The following is an 18,208-nucleotide window of genomic DNA, read 5'->3' on the forward strand; positions in this document are numbered from 1 at the left end:
ATAATATTCGAATACATTGATTTGATTAAAACCATTTAATTTTAAGTATATCCTTCCAAAAATGTATTTTCCAACCGAATTTAAGTTGAGATAGAGATTAATAAATAGTGCCTAATAGGCTTATAGTATGCTGAACAATACGGTTCTTAAAATATAAGCAAACTTTAACTGATAAGTTTTCAGCTCTGATAACATTTTTTAAATAAAAAAAATTTTTTTCAAACGATCATTTGTTGATTGTTAAAGTCACTTTAGAACTGCCTCTTGGGACATCTTCCTCCCAACCAAAGATCAGTTCAGAACGAATGCTTATGCACGTGGCGTCTTAAATTTTTGGATTGGAAGGATAGCACATTAGTTTAATTACCCTACACACGTCTGATCCCCGAAGTGTGATAAACGCGACTGATGAGACGTTATTCAGGCTATCAGATCACAGCTACGATTTCGCCACACATAAGTGAGATAACAGTAACTTATCAGCTCCATGGAAACAGTATGCTTAATTACCCCAACATTAACATAGGCCTATTAATAAAAGCCTCAGTTAGATAAAATATACCATAGTAAGTTTAAGCACATTAGAATCCAGGCATATTAATGTGCTTCTCTACTTTCTTTGGGTAAACAAAAAGATTTTGTCTAGGGATTTTAAGGTTGTTAGATAAGATACCAAAGAAAATAGTTAGGATAGTATTGGATTACGGAAAATAAATAAGAAATATGACCCCGTAAAGTTAAAAATAATATGGAACCACCTAACACGAAAAAGAAGTTATTTAATATTACATTTTTATAAACGCTAAATATTTTATTTTTTGTTACCCTGGTTTAAGATTTAATATAATCTTATCGAAATTAATCCTGTGCTATACGTAACTCTCCAATTAAAATCAATTTTACCGTTTTCATTGTTTATTGGTAAACAGATATACCCAATTCAATACTTTACATTTTTAGATATTTGTAGATTGCATAAAAAATAGAATCTGTAGTATTGTTAGCACCTATTTATATCAAATAAAAAATATCCTACGAGTAAACAGAGAAAATATTTTATTTATTTTTAAAGGCACTTCTTTGCACTTAGTGAAAGTTAAATAAATACAAATAGTAAATTAGGCAACGCAATCCTTTACAATTCTTGAGTTATACAAAGTATTCACATACATACGGACAAACATATTTACATTCACACGAATTAACACATTCAAAAATATTAACATTAGTTAAATTAGCTATAAAGATTCGGTGACAAGAACCTCGTCTCAATTTTAAGCACTTAGTTCACATAATAACTTGGTCTCATGAGGAAAGACTGGGATTCTGGGAGGTTTCAAATGCCTGAAATGGAATTAAGAATATTAATATTTGTACACCCACTTAAAACTCAAGTAGAAACGAACCTTTTGTGCGACCTTCAGCAGACCCTCGTAGGTGGCGTGACCCGTCTGCTTGACCATGCCGTGGAACACCTTGGAGTCCGCCACCGTGAGCAGCTCGTAGGGCGTCCCGAACTCCACCGCCCTGCCGGCATCCATCACCAGCACCTTGTCCGAGTCCATGATGGTGTGCAGGCGATGGGCTATGGTCAGCACGGTGCACTCCTTGAACTTGTTGCGGATGGTGGTCTGGATGAGGCCGTCCGTCTGGGGATCCACGTTGGCCGTGGCCTCGTCCATCACCAGGATGCGGTTCTCGCGCAGGATGGCCCGTGCCAGGCAGACTAACTGGCGCTGACCCACGCTGAAGTTGGTGCCGCCCTCGGTGATCTTGCTCTGGAGGCCACTGGGAAGGTCCGCCACCACATCCTTCAGCTTCACCTCCTCCAGGGACCGCCACAGCTTCTCGTCGCTGTACTCGTCGAAGGGATCCAGGTTGTAGCGCATCGTGCCGGAGAAGAGCACGGGCTCCTGGGGGATGATCGAGATCTTGCTGCGCAGGTCGTGCAAACCCATCCCACTGGTGTCCCGCTGGTCTATCAGCACGGATCCGTCGTTGTAGGACAGTCGGAAGAGGGCGTTGATCAGCGAGGACTTGCCCGCCCCAGTGCGTCCCACGATGCCCACCTTTTCCCTTGGTTTTATCACGAAGCTCAGGGACTTGAGCACATTCTCCGCCTTCGGATCGGGGGTGTAGCGCAGGCTCAGCTCGTCGAACACGATCTTTCCCTGCTCTGGCCAGGACTTGGGTGGCTTCTTATCGACTGGTGCCTCCAACTCCCCTTCCGGCTCAATGTCCTCGTACTCAACCACGCGCTCCACGGCGGTCATCGTGTTCTCTAGCTCGGCGGATTGACGCATGCCCCACTGCACCATGCCAGTCATGCCCATGGCCTACGAAACACAGAAAGATAGATTAACTAAGTAAATCAACCGAGAAAACTGTTCTGTGATGGCTCACCTGGGTTATGGCAAGACCCACATCTCCTCCATTCGCCGGAGGAAAGACGAAGAAGCTGAGTGTTATGATGGCTATGTAAATCACACAGAAACAGTCCAGCCAATAACCAAAGGCTCGTGAGGTGCTGATGAACATGTAAAATGCGGAGCTATGCATGTTCTGGTAATTGTCGAACTCCGCCTCCAGGACGCGCTGGGCTCCAAAGGCCCGAATGGTGGACAGTCCGGTCAGAGAGGCAGCCAAATGGGAGTATACGGGAGACCGAGCTATTTAAAAAATAGGTTAAAGGTGTATTAAAAACATAGATTCAACGATATTAAATATTTTGTAACTACTTTTCTAGGGTAGTAATGAATAAACACTTACTAATTGCTTCCAAGCGCTTAACGTCCCTCGAGGTTTTCAGGTAGAAGGTACGCAGTTGATAGAATATAATGCCCAGCACTACGGTGGGAATGAGGAACAGCGGATTGACAATGGCTATGACTATAACAATGCCAGCCAGAGCAAGGAATATCTGGATGACGTCCATCATCACGGCGGGCAGTATCTCATCAACTTGTCCCATGTCCTTTGAGAAACGGTTCAGGATACGTCCAGATGGGTTTGTATTAAAAAAGTACATGGCAGCTCGGGTGATTCCACGGAACATGGAGTTGTGCAATCGAATGGAGGCTTTCATGGCCAGATTGAAGAACAGAAAAGAGCGCGCCACGGTAACCAAAATGGTCAGTATCGTGATCACCGTGAAGATGTACGTGTCCAGCATTTCGGCGTCTACAGGCAAGCCCAGATCCCGCAACCAAATGGAGAGGCGTGGTTCCAGTTCATCCGAATGGATGGTGTCGTTATTATCAGCACGGTAAGCCACGTTTCCCTTCTTGGTTACCCTACAAATTATAAATTATTTGTTAAATTATATTCTATATTTCTAATTAAACTGATTTCTTACCAATATGACAGAAAGTAGTCACCCAGCGAGGCCAATACCTGCGAGAGCACACAGAAGCCCATCATCACGAAGAAGGCGAAGAAGCCGCCGCCCGCCTTGAAGTACTTGCTGTACAGCCGGAGGCCGATCTGACCCACAACCTGGCGTTCCTGGTTAATGGCCTGTTCCGCCTCGGGGTCACCCAGACAAGAGTCGGTAATGGACAGCAGGGACTGCTCACTGTTGCGCCGCTGGTCGGAATGGCTGTGGGTGTAGCTGCCCGAACGGGAACGTGATCGCTCCTCATGCTCATCCCGCTCCGGATCCGCCAGCATGGTGGCAAAGTCCAGTCCGGATTCGCGTAGCGACTCGTACGTGCCCACAGCACTGACATGACCCTTGTCCATAATCACAATCTGATCGGCGTGCTGCAGGAACTGCAACTGATGGGTGGCCAAGATAACAATGCGTTCGCGCAGATAGCCACGCATGCACTGCTCGAAGAGATGGCGGGCCACATGGGTGTCCACGGCACTCAGAGGATCATCCAGTAGGTAGATAGACGTCTCCCGATAAACAGCCCTCGCCAGACTGATCCTGGCTTTCTGGCCACCCGACAGCGAAGCTCCACGCTCTCCCACAATGGTCTTATCCTTGAACGGAAGCAGCTCGAAATCCCGCTCCAGGGCGCACTTCTTGACCACCTTGGCATACCGCCGGCGATCCATGGGCTGGCCAAAGAGGATATTCTGACGCACGGTGCCGGAGAAGAGCCATGGCTCCTGGGAGGCATATGACATGGTGCCATTGACCTTTATCTCGCCGGATTCTGCGGGCAGCTCTCCCAGAATGGCTTGTATCAGGCTGGATTTACCGGATCCAGTGCGTCCGACAATGCCCAGCATGGTTCCAGGTTGAACCCGCAGGTTTACCCCATTGAGAGAGTAGTCCGGAGACTTTACATCCCATTTGGCCATAAGTCCAGTGATGGAGATACCCGCCTCCGAGAGCTTGGCGTTCTCATTAATGGTGGCGAGAGATGGACCCAATAGCTTATCCTCAGCCTCATCGCGATCCTCCTCGTCGTAAGCATGAAGCGTTGCCTGATTGCTGCCTGGCGGATCCTCCGGGAGATCCACACTCTTATCCGACACATTTGTCTCATCGGACTGCAGGTATTTCTGGACCCGCTTAATGGACACCAGAGTCTCGGCCATCTGGGAGATGCCCTGTGGGAAGAACACGGTCATGGTGGTGCGCAGAATGTTGTAATAGGCGGTGATCAGGAAGGCCACTTCCGGTGTGAGGAACTTTCCGAGCAGCACGTAGCCCACCAGACTCAGGAATATGGAGACTCGCGTCAGGAAGATGATGAAGGAGAGCAGAATTCCCCTAATGTAGGACACATGTCGGATGGCATTGATCTCCTTCTTGCGCGCAAAGGCCACCATTTGCTCGAAGGGCAACTCCCAGGCATACATCTTGATCACCTGGATGCCCGAGATGATCTCGTTCATCATCCGCACCCGTTCGTCTGTCCGCAGGGCGGTCCTGAGTCGCAGCACAGAGGTCCTCTTTCCCAGATATCCTTGCAGGGGGATAAAGAGCAGCATAAAGGCTACACCAAACACGGCAGCGACTCCAATCTGTAGAGAGATTTGGGTTTGTTACTAGGGGTTTTTATACCCGTTACTCGTAGAGTAAAAGGGTATACTAGATTCGTCGGAAAGTATGTAACAGGCAAAAGGAAGCGTTTCCGACCCCATAAAGTATATATATTCTTGATCAGGATCACTAGCCGAGTCGATCTAGCCATGTCCGTCTGTCCGTCTGTCCGTCTGTCCGTCTGTCTGTCCGTCCGGATGAACGCTGAGATCTTGGAAACTATGAGAGCTAGGCTATTGAGATTTGGCGTGCAGATTCCTGAGCTTCTTACGCAGCGCAAGTTTGTTTCAGTAGAGTGCCACGCCCACTCTAACGCCCACAAACCGCCCAAAACTGTGGCACTTACAGTTTTGATGCTAGAATAAAAATTTTAACTGAAATGTATTGTTCTCATCAGTACCTATCGATTGACCCAAAAAAAAGTTTGCCACGCCCACTTTAACGCCCACAAACCGCCCACAAACTTCAAAAAATCGTAAATATGAACGTGGATATCTCGGAAACTATCAAGGATAGAGAATTGGGATCTAAGATTTAGATTCTGTAGCTTTGTACGCAGCGCAATTTTGTCACGCGAATATGCCACGCCCACTATAACGCCCACAAACCGCCCAAAACTGTGGCGTCCACAATTGTTATGCTAGATGAAAAATTTTAACTGAAATGTATTGATCTCGTCAATACCTATCGATTGATCCAAAAACAAATTTGCCACGCCCACTCTAACGCCCAGAACGCTTAAATCTGTCTACCGCCGGTAGGTGGCGTATTTAAATCTCGCTTTGCTGCTTGCATATCTCCATTTCCCTTTGGTCCCTTAAGCTGAGTAACGGGTATCTGATAGTCGAGGTACTCGACTATAGCGTTCTTCCTTGTTTTTTTTGGTTTGGGGGCTTATCGCAGTTCTCACCTCCCGGTACATCAGGTATGTGATAAAGAGGGTCTCCAGCGGTCCCACCCATAGGTAGTGCACAAAGATGGTAGCCAAATCCAGCCGACCCACATCGTTGGACATAAGATTGACGACATGTCCGGCCGTGGTGTCTCCCAGTGCCGACTGGCTTAGTCGTAGGGCCTTTCTATAGATCATGCTGCACAAACCAACGCGCATTTTGAGACCTACGAAAAAGTAAGTATCCATTATTATAACATTATCACATATAATATCAAATATATACTATTGATCAGCCTAGCAAAACTAGGTTATCTTCTTTTAGGTATTGAAATATATCTAACTTTTGCAAATGAAGTCTGTAACTATTATATTTATAAGCAATAATCCAAGTGGAACTGCGAATTATCTAATTAAATGTTATTACTTTCCATATTTTTACCTATTTCGTTATTATATAGACCAGTAGGGGGTTTAATTAACTAATTTAGGTAATTAAACGGACCACTAAGTCTATTGATAAGTTAATAAATAGCTACAAACGTTGAAATGATTTAAAATATGTAATACATAACATTGTTTAGAAAGACAAGTTAGTTTAGTTTTTTATACAAAATAAAAAAAGATATATCTATAAATGAATTATTAACAAAAACGTTGGGATATTTTAAGAGCACAATGTTTACTTACTAAATTCCCTCCTAATCTTGTTTGGCCTAGCTATATAAATAAACCCCTGACTCACCCACATGCATTGTGCCCAGCATATAGGGATGCATTATGATGACGTTGAGGGCACTGCATACGATCACTCCAGCAGCATAGTAATAGGCCGATTCAATGGATTTCGAGTCTTGTGAATGTGTATAGTAGGCAATGAGTTTTAGCAGGAAGATCGGCTGCAGCGTTCGTAGACCCAGTTCAAGCAGGAAGAGCACCAGTCCCAATAGGGCAAAGTACCAACCAAAAACCCGCAGTAGAGCCCTCAAAAGATTGGGTTTTCCTTTGGTCTTCTCAAGTTCCAGCTCCCACGAGGCGCACAACTTGTTGCCCAGAGTCTCTGGAAAAATTGCACAGATTAACACAGTTTAATCGCAGATAGGGGATCCAATAAATTCGGATTACGAAAACAATGAGTACCCAGAGACACAGTTATCAATTTGGGGGAGAAAAAAAACAAAATCATGGGCGCAATTGAAGAAAAAAAAGCAAATCAATTAAGACGGTCAACGAACATACTATGTACATTGTACATGTATCGATCAGTCAATTTAATTGTGCTCGTGATAACTACATACAGTGCGTTTGGAAATTGTAAGGCTGTTGGAATGATTATGCCATTATCTTAAAATGGTTTAAGGTACAACCGTGACTTGCACTGATAACAAAAATCTCCAATTGACATACAATGATATGATAATTTTATGCTAGATCGATTTGGAATTTCGCAATCCCCCATTGGGTGATTCATAATCATAATTTCACCATACCCGATTTGTGCTCTTTCAGTGCTCTGTAGAGATCCTTGGTATCCAAAGTGTCTTTCCAGCCCTTGATAAAAGTGGGCATGGTGTACCTATAATATTAAAAATTAATATAAATTTAATTTAATTTATTTTTAATATTATATTTTAAGCATATACTGACCAAAAACATGCTGCCGAAATAAAATTGGAACGTTCTCGCGGATTTTCCGGCAAATCTGCCGTCTTCACCGACTGCATGTTGAACTCCCACTAAAGAAACTGAAATGGAGGGCGGTATAAGCAGTTCTATAAGTAAACGATAAACTGAGCAATATCACATGGTGAAAAAATATGTAATTCCGCTGAGTGGTTTTAGAAACAAAAGTCGATATGGGCACAAACACGGCACGTCTTAATCAAACAAACATTGCTGTTTTATTTATCTGCGATTGGCATTGACGTTGGCTTGACGACTCGGAGAAGTCGTAATTTTTACTTTTTGAGGAATATCCATGGGTTGAGACTAAGGGATGGTGGTTGTGTCATTGCTCATAAGTTTTGTAATTCGTCATAATAGGGCTCGCTTTAGCGGTAAGCACAGGAAATCAGCAATATTCAAAGAGTTGTTTAGTTCCTTAAAACAAACCACGCGTTGGCAATTTCGCTATACAGTGAATATTTTGTAAATGTAAATTTTGTATGGTACAGCGAGTAGCTGTCTTGGTCTCTCAAAACAAGTGATGAAGGTTTATTATCTTTTAAAAGTATATGTACTTGTATGTATGACTGACTTGTTCCAAGTTTTAATGATAATTGTTTTAAAAATGGAATCCAAATACTTTGAGGTTAAATAATAACACTCATATATTTTATTGTTTTTTTAAATGGTTGTAAAAATAGCTAGAACTAAGCTTTAATGTTTGAAAAAATTTAGTTTTTTTAGCAACTGTTTTCGAAATTACATAGAGTTATATACATTATATATTGTAATATATCTCCCATCTGGTATCCACTGTAATTGTCTGTTTCTTTTCCCTGCCTGTTTCACTCACTCCTGCTGAGAATAAGCACTTGGGGCCTTTACCGTACATAAGTCTGTACCTATGTATATATATAACTATGTGCGGGTGTACGATTCGTACCACGTTGTTGCTGACAAAAAGGGAAACTTTTATCCAAATGACTGCAACAGACATTACATTTATCGGCCAACAAACAATAATTGCGCAAAGATAAAGGCCGCATCGATGGTTTTTCGTTTCTCTGTAAATTATCTAATCACATGGATTTTTTCAGGCACACAAATTACCAAGCAATCGGCGAGTACAATTAAAATAATTGCCAATGCTTGCAAATCACATGTACGTACATTTGTTTCAATATTGTTTACATTCAACAATATGGTTATTGTTGCTGGCGAACGTGAGAAAATCGCGATAGGATAGAAGACCCAGACCCGGCAAAGCAAAAACAAAGGCTATACGTATGGTAAATAATAAAACAAACTTCGGTCCGAGCGCCGGAAAGGCCAGCGGGCTACTGAAATGCTGAGTTCTGAACACTGGCGGTTTCGGATTCGGCGGCTATCGGCTCGAAATACGAAATTCGCCCCCAACCCCAGACGCTCACAAGCTACAGTCGTCCCTCCCCAACGCGAACCACTGGGTGATTCATCAAATATCCCTTAATCTTATTGTTGAAAGTAATTAAAAAGTTGTTTATCATATTACCATATAATATATTTATTCCTAATGTTTCATAACAGAAAACAAACTTTTAATAAGAAATCGTTGTATATTTCTATAGTTGACTTTTTTGAGACTACACTGTGTATAGCAATATCATCGTTAAGTTTACTTTTCATCTTCTTTTCCCCAAGCGCACATAAACTCCAATCGCGCTGTTATAACCAACATAATCATATTTATGCGAATGTTAAACTATTTAATTCACATCTTTTAGTTTAAAATTCTCAAAATTCTATATATATTTTATATACATATATTCATAATTTTTACCTATTTAAGCCCAACAGTTATAAGATATTTCACGAAGACATCTGATTGTAGGTATGTACATATACCCATCTTCCTCAAAAGACCTTTCCATATATTACGTCATCATAGTTTTTGCCGATGTTTGACTTTGCATGTAGTAAAATATGCAAACAAAAAAGAGAAGAATAATTAAAATTTGGAAGCCCCAAAGACGGCATAAGGAATGCAATTAGGGGTGTTATAAAAAATCTTCTTTAAAAGATTCCCTAAAAAGTAATAAGTATTCCAGCGAAAATTTGCCTGTGACTAATCTCATGCATTTTAATTTCAATTATTAGTAAAGACATTTCATTTTCAGCATACTATAAATATGCAAAAGGTAAATATAACCTGGAGTTGACGAAAGTTATAATAAAATAGAAAGGTCACCAAACTAACCGAATATTTTAAAAAGAAAGATAAATTGTAATCTTAAGTTCGAGTTCTGTAAATCAAAAGTTTTGTTCGATCAAAAGAAAGAAAGTCAAGCTTTGACGTAAAGGAGTTATTTGCGGCATTTGAATAATCCCGACTTACTGAATTTATTGCCATATTCATTTCTTTGTTTATTTGATTTCTAGGTAAATATCATACTCATACAAAATTCAATTTAAAAAGATTCAACTTACAGAATCAATACTGTGCATTCGTTCTCTGTCAGCTTGTAGAACAGTATGTACATATTTATAAAGGCAAACTGCAATTTTTAGCTGAAGAGGGTGCAACAAGTGCAATTAAAATAGAAATAAAAGAGTTCCCAGCAGTTTAAACATCTACATTAACTTAAAAAGCTGTGATTTAATAATAATGTCTGACAAAAAGTTTAATAATGGAGTTTCAGCTGTGGACAACTGTTGAATAATCTAAAAAAAAACACAATAAACCACTTTTTGGTTTCGATATCCAGAGCTATTACTCAAATATTTATATATTTGTAAGTGAACTTTTCTTCGATTATATTTGTCAATGGTTAACATGGAAGGCAAATCTACAACCAACTAACAAATTTAAAGAGTTGAAAAATAAACTAAGATGAGTAAAAAGCATCGAAGAATAAGATTATCATTATCAAGATCATCACTTAAATTAGAGTGCATTGAAGAGGCAAAATCACAACTAATTTACTAATTAATATGGAATATAAACTACGATTAGTAGCACCTAAAAAAGGATTACCTCTCGCATCATATAAATTAGAGTGCATTGGAATGGCAAATTTGTTCAACATTCAACATCCATTTCCTTTTTAATTCCAAACTGCACTTTCCTCCAAACGAAATAAACAGCACTGCAATTGTTTAGTCTATAAAATAGTTCCGATTTCCAGTTTTATTTGTTGGGTTTATTGGTTGTACATTGGTGGAAATGTAGGACACCCCGCAAGACTCGAAAACAAACTACCCACTAGCGAACGGAGGACTTAGGCCACCAAGGCGGAGGCGGTGCTCGACTCGTATTTCCAGTTGGGGGGCAGGACGCTCTTGGTCTTGTAGTAGCGGGCCAGACGGTGGATCCTGGACTCGACCAGAATCAGACGGAACTTGCCGTCCTTGTCCTTGCGGTTGCGCTCCAAATGCTTGCGGATGGCGACGGCCTTCTTGATCATGTGGTACAGATCCTCGGGAATGTCGGGCTTCAGACCCACCGACTTCATGATGCGCAGGATCTTGTTTCCGTTGACGAAACGCACCTGGGCAACTCCGTGCGAGTCACGCAGAATGATGCCTGATTGAAAACCGGAATCGGGATTAACATAACCTCAAACAACAACATAGCGGTCGGTCACTCACCGATCTTGGAGGGCGTCAGACCCTTCTTGCCCAGCTTCTTGATCTGGTCCTTGACATCCTCGGCGTTCAGTTTCAGCCAGGATGGGACAGTACGTCTGTAGGGGAGGGCTGATTGGGAAATACCCTTGCTGTGGAGGAATGAATACACGATTGTTAGTACGCGTTTATGGCGGCGGTGGCGCCTGTCAATACTACGTCTGCACCATGTGCTTGCCTTTGCGGTCGATTTTAGAGCCACTTAACCCCACGGGGAATCGTCTATATCACATCTATTCGATCATCCCGCACGGCAGGCACATTTTGCAAACACTCAGCCCTGTGCGGCTGCATGGGAAACAATAAAAAATCGCATTTTTACCCAGGAGCGTGCATACGACCCATCTTGATAGTCTAGTTTTTGACACCGAAAAGAAGGTGGAGACTTTTGGCACGTTGACAGCTCTGCGATTGTGGAGACCTGTCAGAGCGGCTATCGATAGCGGCGATAGTTGAGCGATATTTTTTATAAATCGATGGCTATTCGTTTTGATTTTATATTCCATCAATTCTCCTACCATTTAAGATTTTATTTGTGCATAAACATTTGCATATTTTTCACATTTAGTAATTTCAACTATCGATATTGATAGCTAAACTCTACATAAGCACAGGGTTGCTTTGGCTAGGTTTCGTGTACAATCCCACGACAAACGGTCATACTATTGTTTTCAGACCAATAATTTACCATAAAAATGCATTTAAATAAATATAGTGAGCTGCAGCAGCGTCTTGAGAACGAGGAATTCGAGGTGAGTGGCTGTGAAAGCTGTGTGATCTATTAGATAATTGATAAACCCTCTGTTTCCACAGCAAGTCGAATTGGGAGCTGATGTCTACCAGCAGTTACTGGCAATTTATCTGTACCAAAACAAACTGTAAGTGCTGAATAATTAAAGAAACAAAAAACATTCGGCTTACTCCTTAATATATCTTTCAGTGCCGATGCCAAGCTGCTGTGGATGAGAATCCCAAATAAATTAAAGGAGGACAAAGAACTGATTCAGCTGAACCTGCTCAATGTTGCCCTGCAAAACAATAACTATGCCGATTTCTTCAGGAACATCAAGTACGAATGGTCCGAGAGAGTTAAAGCACCCGTGGAGGATCTCTTAAGTATGTTTACCCTTAAAAGTTTATAAAAAATGTCTAAATAATATATATATTTTACTAGTCAAACAACGCGAAGAGCTGTTCAAGCTGATGGGCAGCGCCTATGTGTCCATCTACCAGCACAATGTCCTGGAATTGTCCCTAATGTCAGACGAGGAGCTGAAGAACGCCTGTGCTGCCTTAAACTGGACTGAGGAACTGGACGGCGACCGGGTGATCCTGAAGCCCAAGGTCCAGGAAGCGCCGCCCAGTCGCGGAAACGATGATCAATTGCTCAAGTTAACCGAGTTTGTAACCTTCCTAGAGAACTAAGTTTCAATAAAGTTTTTCTAATATAAATGATATATTTCTTACTATAATATAGTAATTACTATAATATATCCCATTTTTTCTATGCATATCCCATTTTCAACGCCCTAGCAACGGGCACACTGTTGTGTAGAATCGATATTTATAATGGTTTCTGAGTTGTACTATTTTTTATTTTGTACTAGTTTACTCCAACTCTTATAAATTTTATTATATATATATTATATATTCTGGCTCACACTTACAATGATTAACAAAATTTTTATAAATTCAAATGCCGCGCCATTCATTTTCACAGCAATTACCTTTTATAAGGCACCTTGTCAGTGCTAAACGATTAATAATTAAATTCGAAATTGAAAATTAGAGAATACTTCGAGCAAGGAAAATAATTAACATGTTATTGTTTATTTACCACCGTTTCACTTGTTGCTAATTATTTTTACCAGCTGAATAAACACAGTTTTTAAAAAGTTATCGATGTTGCCGCCCTTTGAAAACATTCATAGCATCGAATTCATATCGATTTTGGTTCCAGCCCTACCGTTGTGTCACTTGAAGGAAAAAAATAATTTCGCACGACGTACGATTTTCATTCGAAAAGCGATCAAAGGATATTGTGTTGATTATTTGCGAATTAGAGCAGGAAGAAAGAAGAAACTTGCGAAATTCATTTGTGACCCCAAAACAAGCGAATTGCTAAAGGCCAGAGGGCAAAATCTCGTTGATTGGCTGCAGAATAGAAAAACCGATTTTCAGTGCGTTTGTGTGTGAGCAGCAGCAACAGCGGAAAAAATGGCAGCGAGCGACAAATCGGTCGACGATTCTCTATATCCCATTGCGGTTCTGATCGACGAACTGAAGAACGAGGATGTACAGGTTAGTTGGGGCCCAGGGGTAAGGCCTAAAACCGAGGACCTTTTCCGAATTTGCGAAATATTCTGGTTATAAATTGGGAGAAGCGTGCCCTCACCCACTGTGATTTCATGGTATTTGTGCAAAAATGCGTCACTGTGTGTGCATGGCTATTTGTGTTGGTGGGTGGAAGAGGAAGAGCGCGTGCATCGAAAGGCCCGTGAAAATTATACCTAAATTCGATATACACAAGATTAATGTTTTTCCGTATAACTAGGGAAACTACTGTTATAAATTGATTATCACTATTCCTCAAAAAGAGCTTCGATTTTATCATCTTTCTTTTATATATACCTACTTATATATTACTTGCTCTGTTAATACTCACGATTTATTTGCAAATACCATTTGCAACTTCTAGTTTTATAAATAGAAGCAAGGTTTTTATCAGTAATATCATTTGCGACTTACTAATTTGTAAAGAAGAAAGGAACATGAGATTTTTCAGCAGCTCTTTAAACTTGCAAAAAAGGCGTGGGTAGAAACTAATTCTTTTCTCTTCATAATATGAAAACAATCGTACTTATCTAAATGCCAATCTTATCTGTAAAAGAAAACAATTGTTAACCTTTAAAGATGCCTAAGCCTATTTCGGTACTATTCGCTTTCCACTTTTGAGAATGCATTTATATTTAAAATGGAATGACATCCAAAGTTTATAGCATTGACTCACTAAAACTTTCGCATCATCAGCAGATGATAATTATTCTCGACCACTATTTCATTGTCTTTTCTTTTATTTAAGAAAAAGATTTTATTAACCAATTAAAATAATATCAAACTATCAGTTGTTAAAATTACAGTAATAACATGCAACTTTAATTTACTAATACCGTAATGTTTAAAGTTTATCTCCACAGGAAAAGTAATATTTTTAAACTTTTTTCTGATTTAGATAGAATATCAATACATAAATGATCAAAATATTTTATTTCAAATGGTTTAAATTAAATGTTATCTTGTTTTCTGCAAAAATAATACATTTGTTCTTTAATTTGCTTTAACATCAATAAACCATTTGTACAACTGATATTATTTTTATTTTATTTATTTTTTACCTAAACTAACGTTTTATATATCTTCTTATTCTACCGAACAGCTTCGATTAAACTCCATCAAGAAGTTGTCAACCATCGCTTTGGCCTTGGGCGAGGAGCGCACACGGTCCGAGTTGATTCCCTTCCTCACTGAGACCATTTACGATGAGGATGAGGTGCTGCTGGCCCTGGCCGATCAACTAGGCAACTTTACAAGTAAGCAAACAGATAAAAGATATTTATACGAAATTTTCCCTACGACATCCCTCCTCCAATTCCCAGGTCTCGTTGGCGGACCGGAGTTTGCCATGTACTTGATCCCGCCACTGGAGAGTCTGGCCACCGTGGAGGAGACCGTGGTGCGAGACAAGGCTGTAGAATCTCTGCGCACCGTGGCCGCTGAGCACAGTGCCCAGGATCTGGAGATCCACGTGGTGCCGACTCTACAGCGCCTGGTCTCCGGCGACTGGTTCACCTCGCGCACCTCCGCTTGCGGACTCTTCTCGGTCTGCTATCCACGGGTCACACAGCCGGTGAAGGCCGAGCTGCGCGCCAATTTCCGCAAGCTGTGCCAGGACGAGACACCCATGGTGCGGCGGGCAGCAGCCAACAAGCTGGGCGAGTTCGCCAAGGTCGTGGAGACTGAGTATCTCAAGTCCGACTTGATTCCAAACTTTGTGCAGCTGGCACAGGATGATCAGGTATTGTAACTTGTTTAATGTAAATAACTTTTACTTGCAATGTGTTAAAAGACAAGAAATGGAATGTGAATTCATTGAAACATCTATTTAGTTATAATAACTTGTATCCCTACCTCAAAATACTAATTCTATCTAACTATTCAGGACTCTGTTCGTCTGCTGGCTGTAGAGGCTTGCGTCAGCATTGCCCAGCTGCTGCCCCAGGACGATGTGGAGCACGTAAGTTGAGCAGCACAGCAAACCCAGACACCCTGACTTACAATACCTCCCTTACTTCTTAGCTTGTTCTGCCCACGCTGCGCCAGTGCGCCAGCGACTCTTCGTGGAGAGTGCGTTATATGGTGGCCGAGAAATTCGTGGACCTGCAAAAGGCGGTAGGCCCAGAGATCACTCGTGTGGATTTGGTGCCCGCCTTCCAGTACTTGCTCAAGGACGCCGAGGCCGAGGTTCGCGCTGCGGTGGCCACCAAGGTGAAGGACTTCTGCGCCAACCTGGATAAGGTCAACCAGGTGCAAATCATCCTAAGTTCCATTTTGCCGTATGTGCGCGATCTTGTCTCGGATCCCAATCCACATGTGAAGTCCGCCCTGGCTTCTGTCATCATGGGTTTGAGTCCGATGCTGGGCGCCTATCAGACAGTGGAGCAATTGCTGCCCTTGTTCCTCATCCAGCTCAAGGATGAGTGCCCGGAAGTGCGCCTGAACATCATCTCAAACCTGGACTGCGTGAACGACGTCATCGGCATTCAGCAGCTGTCACAATCGCTCCTGCCCGCCATCGTGGAGTTGGCCGAGGATTCCAAGTGGCGCGTGCGTCTGGCCATCATTGAGTACATGCCTGCTCTGGCCGGTCAGTTGGGTCAGGAGTTCTTCGACCAGAAGCTGCGCGGTCTCTGCATGGGATGGCTCAACGATCACGTTTATGCCATTCGTGAGGCAGCCACCCTCAACATGAAGAAGCTGGTCGAGCAGTTCGGAGCACCCTGGGCCGAGCAGGCCATCATTCCCATGATTCTGGTTATGTCGCGCAACAAGAACTATTTGCACAGTGAGTGGTGGCTTTGGACATTTCCATCACTTTTAAGATTTAATGGTAATTGTATTTAATAGGAATGACCTGCTTGTTCTGCCTGAACGTTTTGGCAGAGGTCTGCGGCACAGATATCACCACCAAGCTGCTGCTCCCCACAGTCCTCCTGCTGGCCGCCGATCCCGTGGCCAATGTTCGCTTCAATGTGGCAAAGACCCTGCAGAAGATCTCGCCCTTCCTGGAGGCCAGCGTCATCGATGCCCAAGTGAAGCCCACACTCGACAAACTGAATGCGGACACGGATGTGGACGTTAAGCATTTTGCTGCACAGGCCATTGCCGGCATAGCAGCAGGTAAGCAAGGATCGGACTGATATAAAAGGGTTTTGAGGGTCTCAATAATCTTTAATTATGATAGAATATCGATCTTAAAAGATTTCAAAGGTTATTTAATTTCATGAAGTCATAGAATATAGCCACTTTCTAGGATGTTATTAACTATTAAGTATGCCAATTGAATAGGAAATCAGGGAGTTAGACCACTTAATTGTATATATATGTCCGTCAGAGCAGTCGCTTTAATTTAAATTGCTATCCTGCTGTAGAAATGGAACTGAATGTGTTTAGAACAGCGGTGCCGCCTTGCCTGGGTGCCAAAATTGAGGCGGCAATGAACTCGAAGCTGATCGTGGAACCCCCTCCACAGCCGGAGGCTGACGAAGACATTCTGCAGGAGATGAACGGACAGGCAGCAGCGACGGCGGCGGCGGCAGTGGAGCCGCCCCAGGCTGACTCGGAATGTTAGAGGATGAGTAGCCAACCACAAGAAGTGTGATGTGTGCCTCCCGCTGTCTCCAGCCAGTTCCACAGCCAATGTGTTTAATCCACCTCGCCATGACTCACATTCATTCCTCCGTTTTGTTTGTTCAAGATAACGCAGCTAGATGTCAGATTAACGTGCAAATGCAGTGGACCACAAGCTATCACCATAACCGATACTAATGTTGTACCATTTATTTTTCTGTCTCTTTCCCGGTATCATCTCCACCACGTGGCCGTGTCTCTTACCCACTCTGTGTGTCCGTGTGCAATAATATATTTTTGTACATTTGTTTACAGCGTAATCAACCTTCTTGCATCTTTTTTATTCTATTTTTAAAACTGTATGTATTTAACGCCGGCAACAAAACATATTATATGTAGCAACAACACTTAAGAACGGAAACTTGTAGTGGATCCCGGAAAGTGTTAAACGCTGCAGCCGATGCTGGATGATGGATGGAATGAATGAAGGCAGGAGTTGGAGGAGCAGACCGGAGAAGTGCCACCACGGCCAGCATGGGAGGAGACCCACTAAACGCGACACAGCTAAACATTACTACTTACATACTTATATTATATATAAAAATTACCATAGGCATAAAGATCATTATTAAAAACATGTGTAGAGTTTGGAACATTTGATCGCATCTGAATGCAAAATAAAATTGTAGTGAAACAAAAGGCACTTGAGTTTTTCAAAGGCTTCAATTATACAGGGGGATTTTTTTGAATGTTGTAAAAAATATAGAAATATTTTCTTCATTGTTGAAAGTTTTACTTCAATTTTTGGAATTTTCTCTGTTTTCATAATTTTTAAATGAAAATGTATTTTGAATTCGTTACTAAGGATGGTGTTATCAATGTTTAAAACCATCAACACTTTCTGTATTCAATATTTTTAAAAGAAAATATGTGAAAAATTGTATTTGGAATTCATTGTATTTGGAATTCATTGTATTTGGAATTCATTGTATAATGGATTGAGTTATTAATATTTAAAGCAATTAACATTTTTATTTATTTATTTCATAAAGATTTGGATCCTCCTGACAAAATTGATGTTA

The 18,208-nt window shown here is 41.7% G+C and overlaps 4 protein-coding genes across 6 annotated transcripts; 2 read left to right on the plus strand and 2 right to left on the minus strand.

Annotated features, from left to right (window-relative positions):
* Window positions 1-1,039: 1,039 nt before the first annotated feature.
* On the minus strand, window positions 1,040-8,884 carry LOC119546737 (probable multidrug resistance-associated protein lethal(2)03659). The gene is made up of 10 exons (XM_037853231.1): window positions 8,727-8,884; window positions 7,539-7,636; window positions 7,382-7,467; window positions 6,637-6,951; window positions 5,910-6,118; window positions 3,356-4,980; window positions 2,770-3,293; window positions 2,404-2,669; window positions 1,407-2,336; window positions 1,040-1,344 (listed from the first exon to the last, which is right to left on the minus strand). Exons 2-10 carry the CDS (start codon window positions 7,613-7,615, stop codon window positions 1,306-1,308), a joined length of 4,071 nt encoding a protein of 1,356 aa, XP_037709159.1. The 5' UTR covers window positions 7,616-7,636; window positions 8,727-8,884; the 3' UTR covers window positions 1,040-1,305.
* A 1,803-nt stretch (window positions 8,885-10,687) lies between these two features.
* Window positions 10,688-11,663, minus strand: LOC119546569 (40S ribosomal protein S13). The gene is made up of 3 exons (XM_037852961.1): window positions 11,542-11,663; window positions 11,184-11,311; window positions 10,688-11,118 (listed from the first exon to the last, which is right to left on the minus strand). Exons 1-3 carry the CDS (start codon window positions 11,562-11,564, stop codon window positions 10,814-10,816), a joined length of 456 nt encoding a protein of 151 aa, XP_037708889.1. The 5' UTR covers window positions 11,565-11,663; the 3' UTR covers window positions 10,688-10,813.
* A 187-nt stretch (window positions 11,664-11,850) lies between these two features.
* LOC119547379 (COP9 signalosome complex subunit 8) lies at window positions 11,851-12,671 on the plus strand. The gene is made up of 4 exons (XM_037854205.1): window positions 11,851-11,971; window positions 12,033-12,097; window positions 12,160-12,335; window positions 12,394-12,671. Exons 1-4 carry the CDS (start codon window positions 11,915-11,917, stop codon window positions 12,642-12,644), a joined length of 549 nt encoding a protein of 182 aa, XP_037710133.1. The 5' UTR covers window positions 11,851-11,914; the 3' UTR covers window positions 12,645-12,671.
* A 499-nt stretch (window positions 12,672-13,170) lies between these two features.
* LOC119547543 (serine/threonine-protein phosphatase PP2A 65 kDa regulatory subunit) lies at window positions 13,171-17,829 on the plus strand. 3 transcript variants are annotated; one of them, XM_037854441.1, is made up of 8 exons: window positions 13,171-13,520; window positions 14,656-14,809; window positions 14,876-15,294; window positions 15,439-15,513; window positions 15,576-16,341; window positions 16,404-16,676; window positions 16,928-17,122; window positions 17,526-17,829. In XM_037854441.1, the coding sequence occupies exons 1-8, from the start codon at window positions 13,437-13,439 to the stop codon at window positions 17,552-17,554; spliced, it is 1,995 nt and encodes a 664-aa protein (XP_037710369.1). In that variant the 5' UTR covers window positions 13,171-13,436; the 3' UTR covers window positions 17,555-17,829. The 3 variants fall into 3 exon arrangements, with proteins under 3 accessions (XP_037710369.1, XP_037710371.1, XP_037710370.1); XM_037854443.1 differs by lacking the exon at window positions 16,928-17,122 and adding an exon at window positions 17,442-17,485 and having other exon boundaries at window positions 13,172-13,520; window positions 17,555-17,829; XM_037854442.1 differs by lacking the exon at window positions 16,928-17,122 and having other exon boundaries at window positions 13,173-13,520; window positions 17,442-17,829.
* Window positions 17,830-18,208: the final 379 nt, after the last annotated feature.

The sequence above is a fragment of the Drosophila subpulchrella genome, chromosome 2L (genome assembly GCF_014743375.2).
Source record: "Drosophila subpulchrella strain 33 F10 #4 breed RU33 chromosome 2L, RU_Dsub_v1.1 Primary Assembly, whole genome shotgun sequence".
NCBI classification, from domain to species: domain Eukaryota; kingdom Metazoa; phylum Arthropoda; class Insecta; order Diptera; family Drosophilidae; genus Drosophila; species Drosophila subpulchrella.

What these genes read in the sequence shown, in the direction of transcription:
- LOC119547379 (XM_037854205.1), top strand. Translation starts at nt 11,915, where the DNA reads ATGCATTTAAATAAATATAGTGAGCTGCAGCAGCGTCTTGAGAACGAG. An exon ending in TTGAGAACGAGGAATTCGAG is followed by an intron (nt 11,972 to 12,032) that starts GTGAGTGGCTGT and finishes CTGTTTCCACAG; the next exon opens with CAAGTCGAATTGGGAGCTGA. An exon ending in ACCCGTGGAGGATCTCTTAA is followed by an intron (nt 12,336 to 12,393) that starts GTATGTTTACCC and finishes ATATTTTACTAG; the next exon opens with TCAAACAACGCGAAGAGCTG.
- LOC119546569 (XM_037852961.1), bottom strand. Translation starts at nt 11,564, where the DNA reads ATGGGTCGTATGCACGCTCCTGG. An exon ending in GGTCGTATGCACGCTCCTGG is followed by an intron (nt 11,312 to 11,541) that starts GTAAAAATGCGA and finishes ATTCCTCCACAG; the next exon opens with CAAGGGTATTTCCCAATCAG. An exon ending in TCTGACGCCCTCCAAGATCG is followed by an intron (nt 11,119 to 11,183) that starts GTGAGTGACCGA and finishes GTTTTCAATCAG; the next exon opens with GCATCATTCTGCGTGACTCG.
- LOC119546737 (XM_037853231.1), bottom strand. Translation starts at nt 7,615, where the DNA reads ATGCAGTCGGTGAAGACGGCAGATTTGCCGGAAAATCCGCGAGAACGT. An exon ending in TGGGTCTTGCCATAACCCAG is followed by an intron (nt 2,337 to 2,403) that starts GTGAGCCATCAC and finishes TGTGTTTCGTAG; the next exon opens with GCCATGGGCATGACTGGCAT. An exon ending in TGCTGAAGGTCGCACAAAAG is followed by an intron (nt 1,345 to 1,406) that starts GTTCGTTTCTAC and finishes ATTCCATTTCAG; the next exon opens with GCATTTGAAACCTCCCAGAA.
- LOC119547543 (XM_037854441.1), top strand. Translation starts at nt 13,437, where the DNA reads ATGGCAGCGAGCGACAAATCGGTCGACGATTCTCTATATCCCATTGCG. An exon ending in AGCTGGCACAGGATGATCAG is followed by an intron (nt 15,295 to 15,438) that starts GTATTGTAACTT and finishes CTAACTATTCAG; the next exon opens with GACTCTGTTCGTCTGCTGGC. An exon ending in GCCCCAGGCTGACTCGGAAT is followed by an intron (nt 17,123 to 17,525) that starts GTTAGAGGATGA and finishes TATTATATGTAG; the next exon opens with CAACAACACTTAAGAACGGA.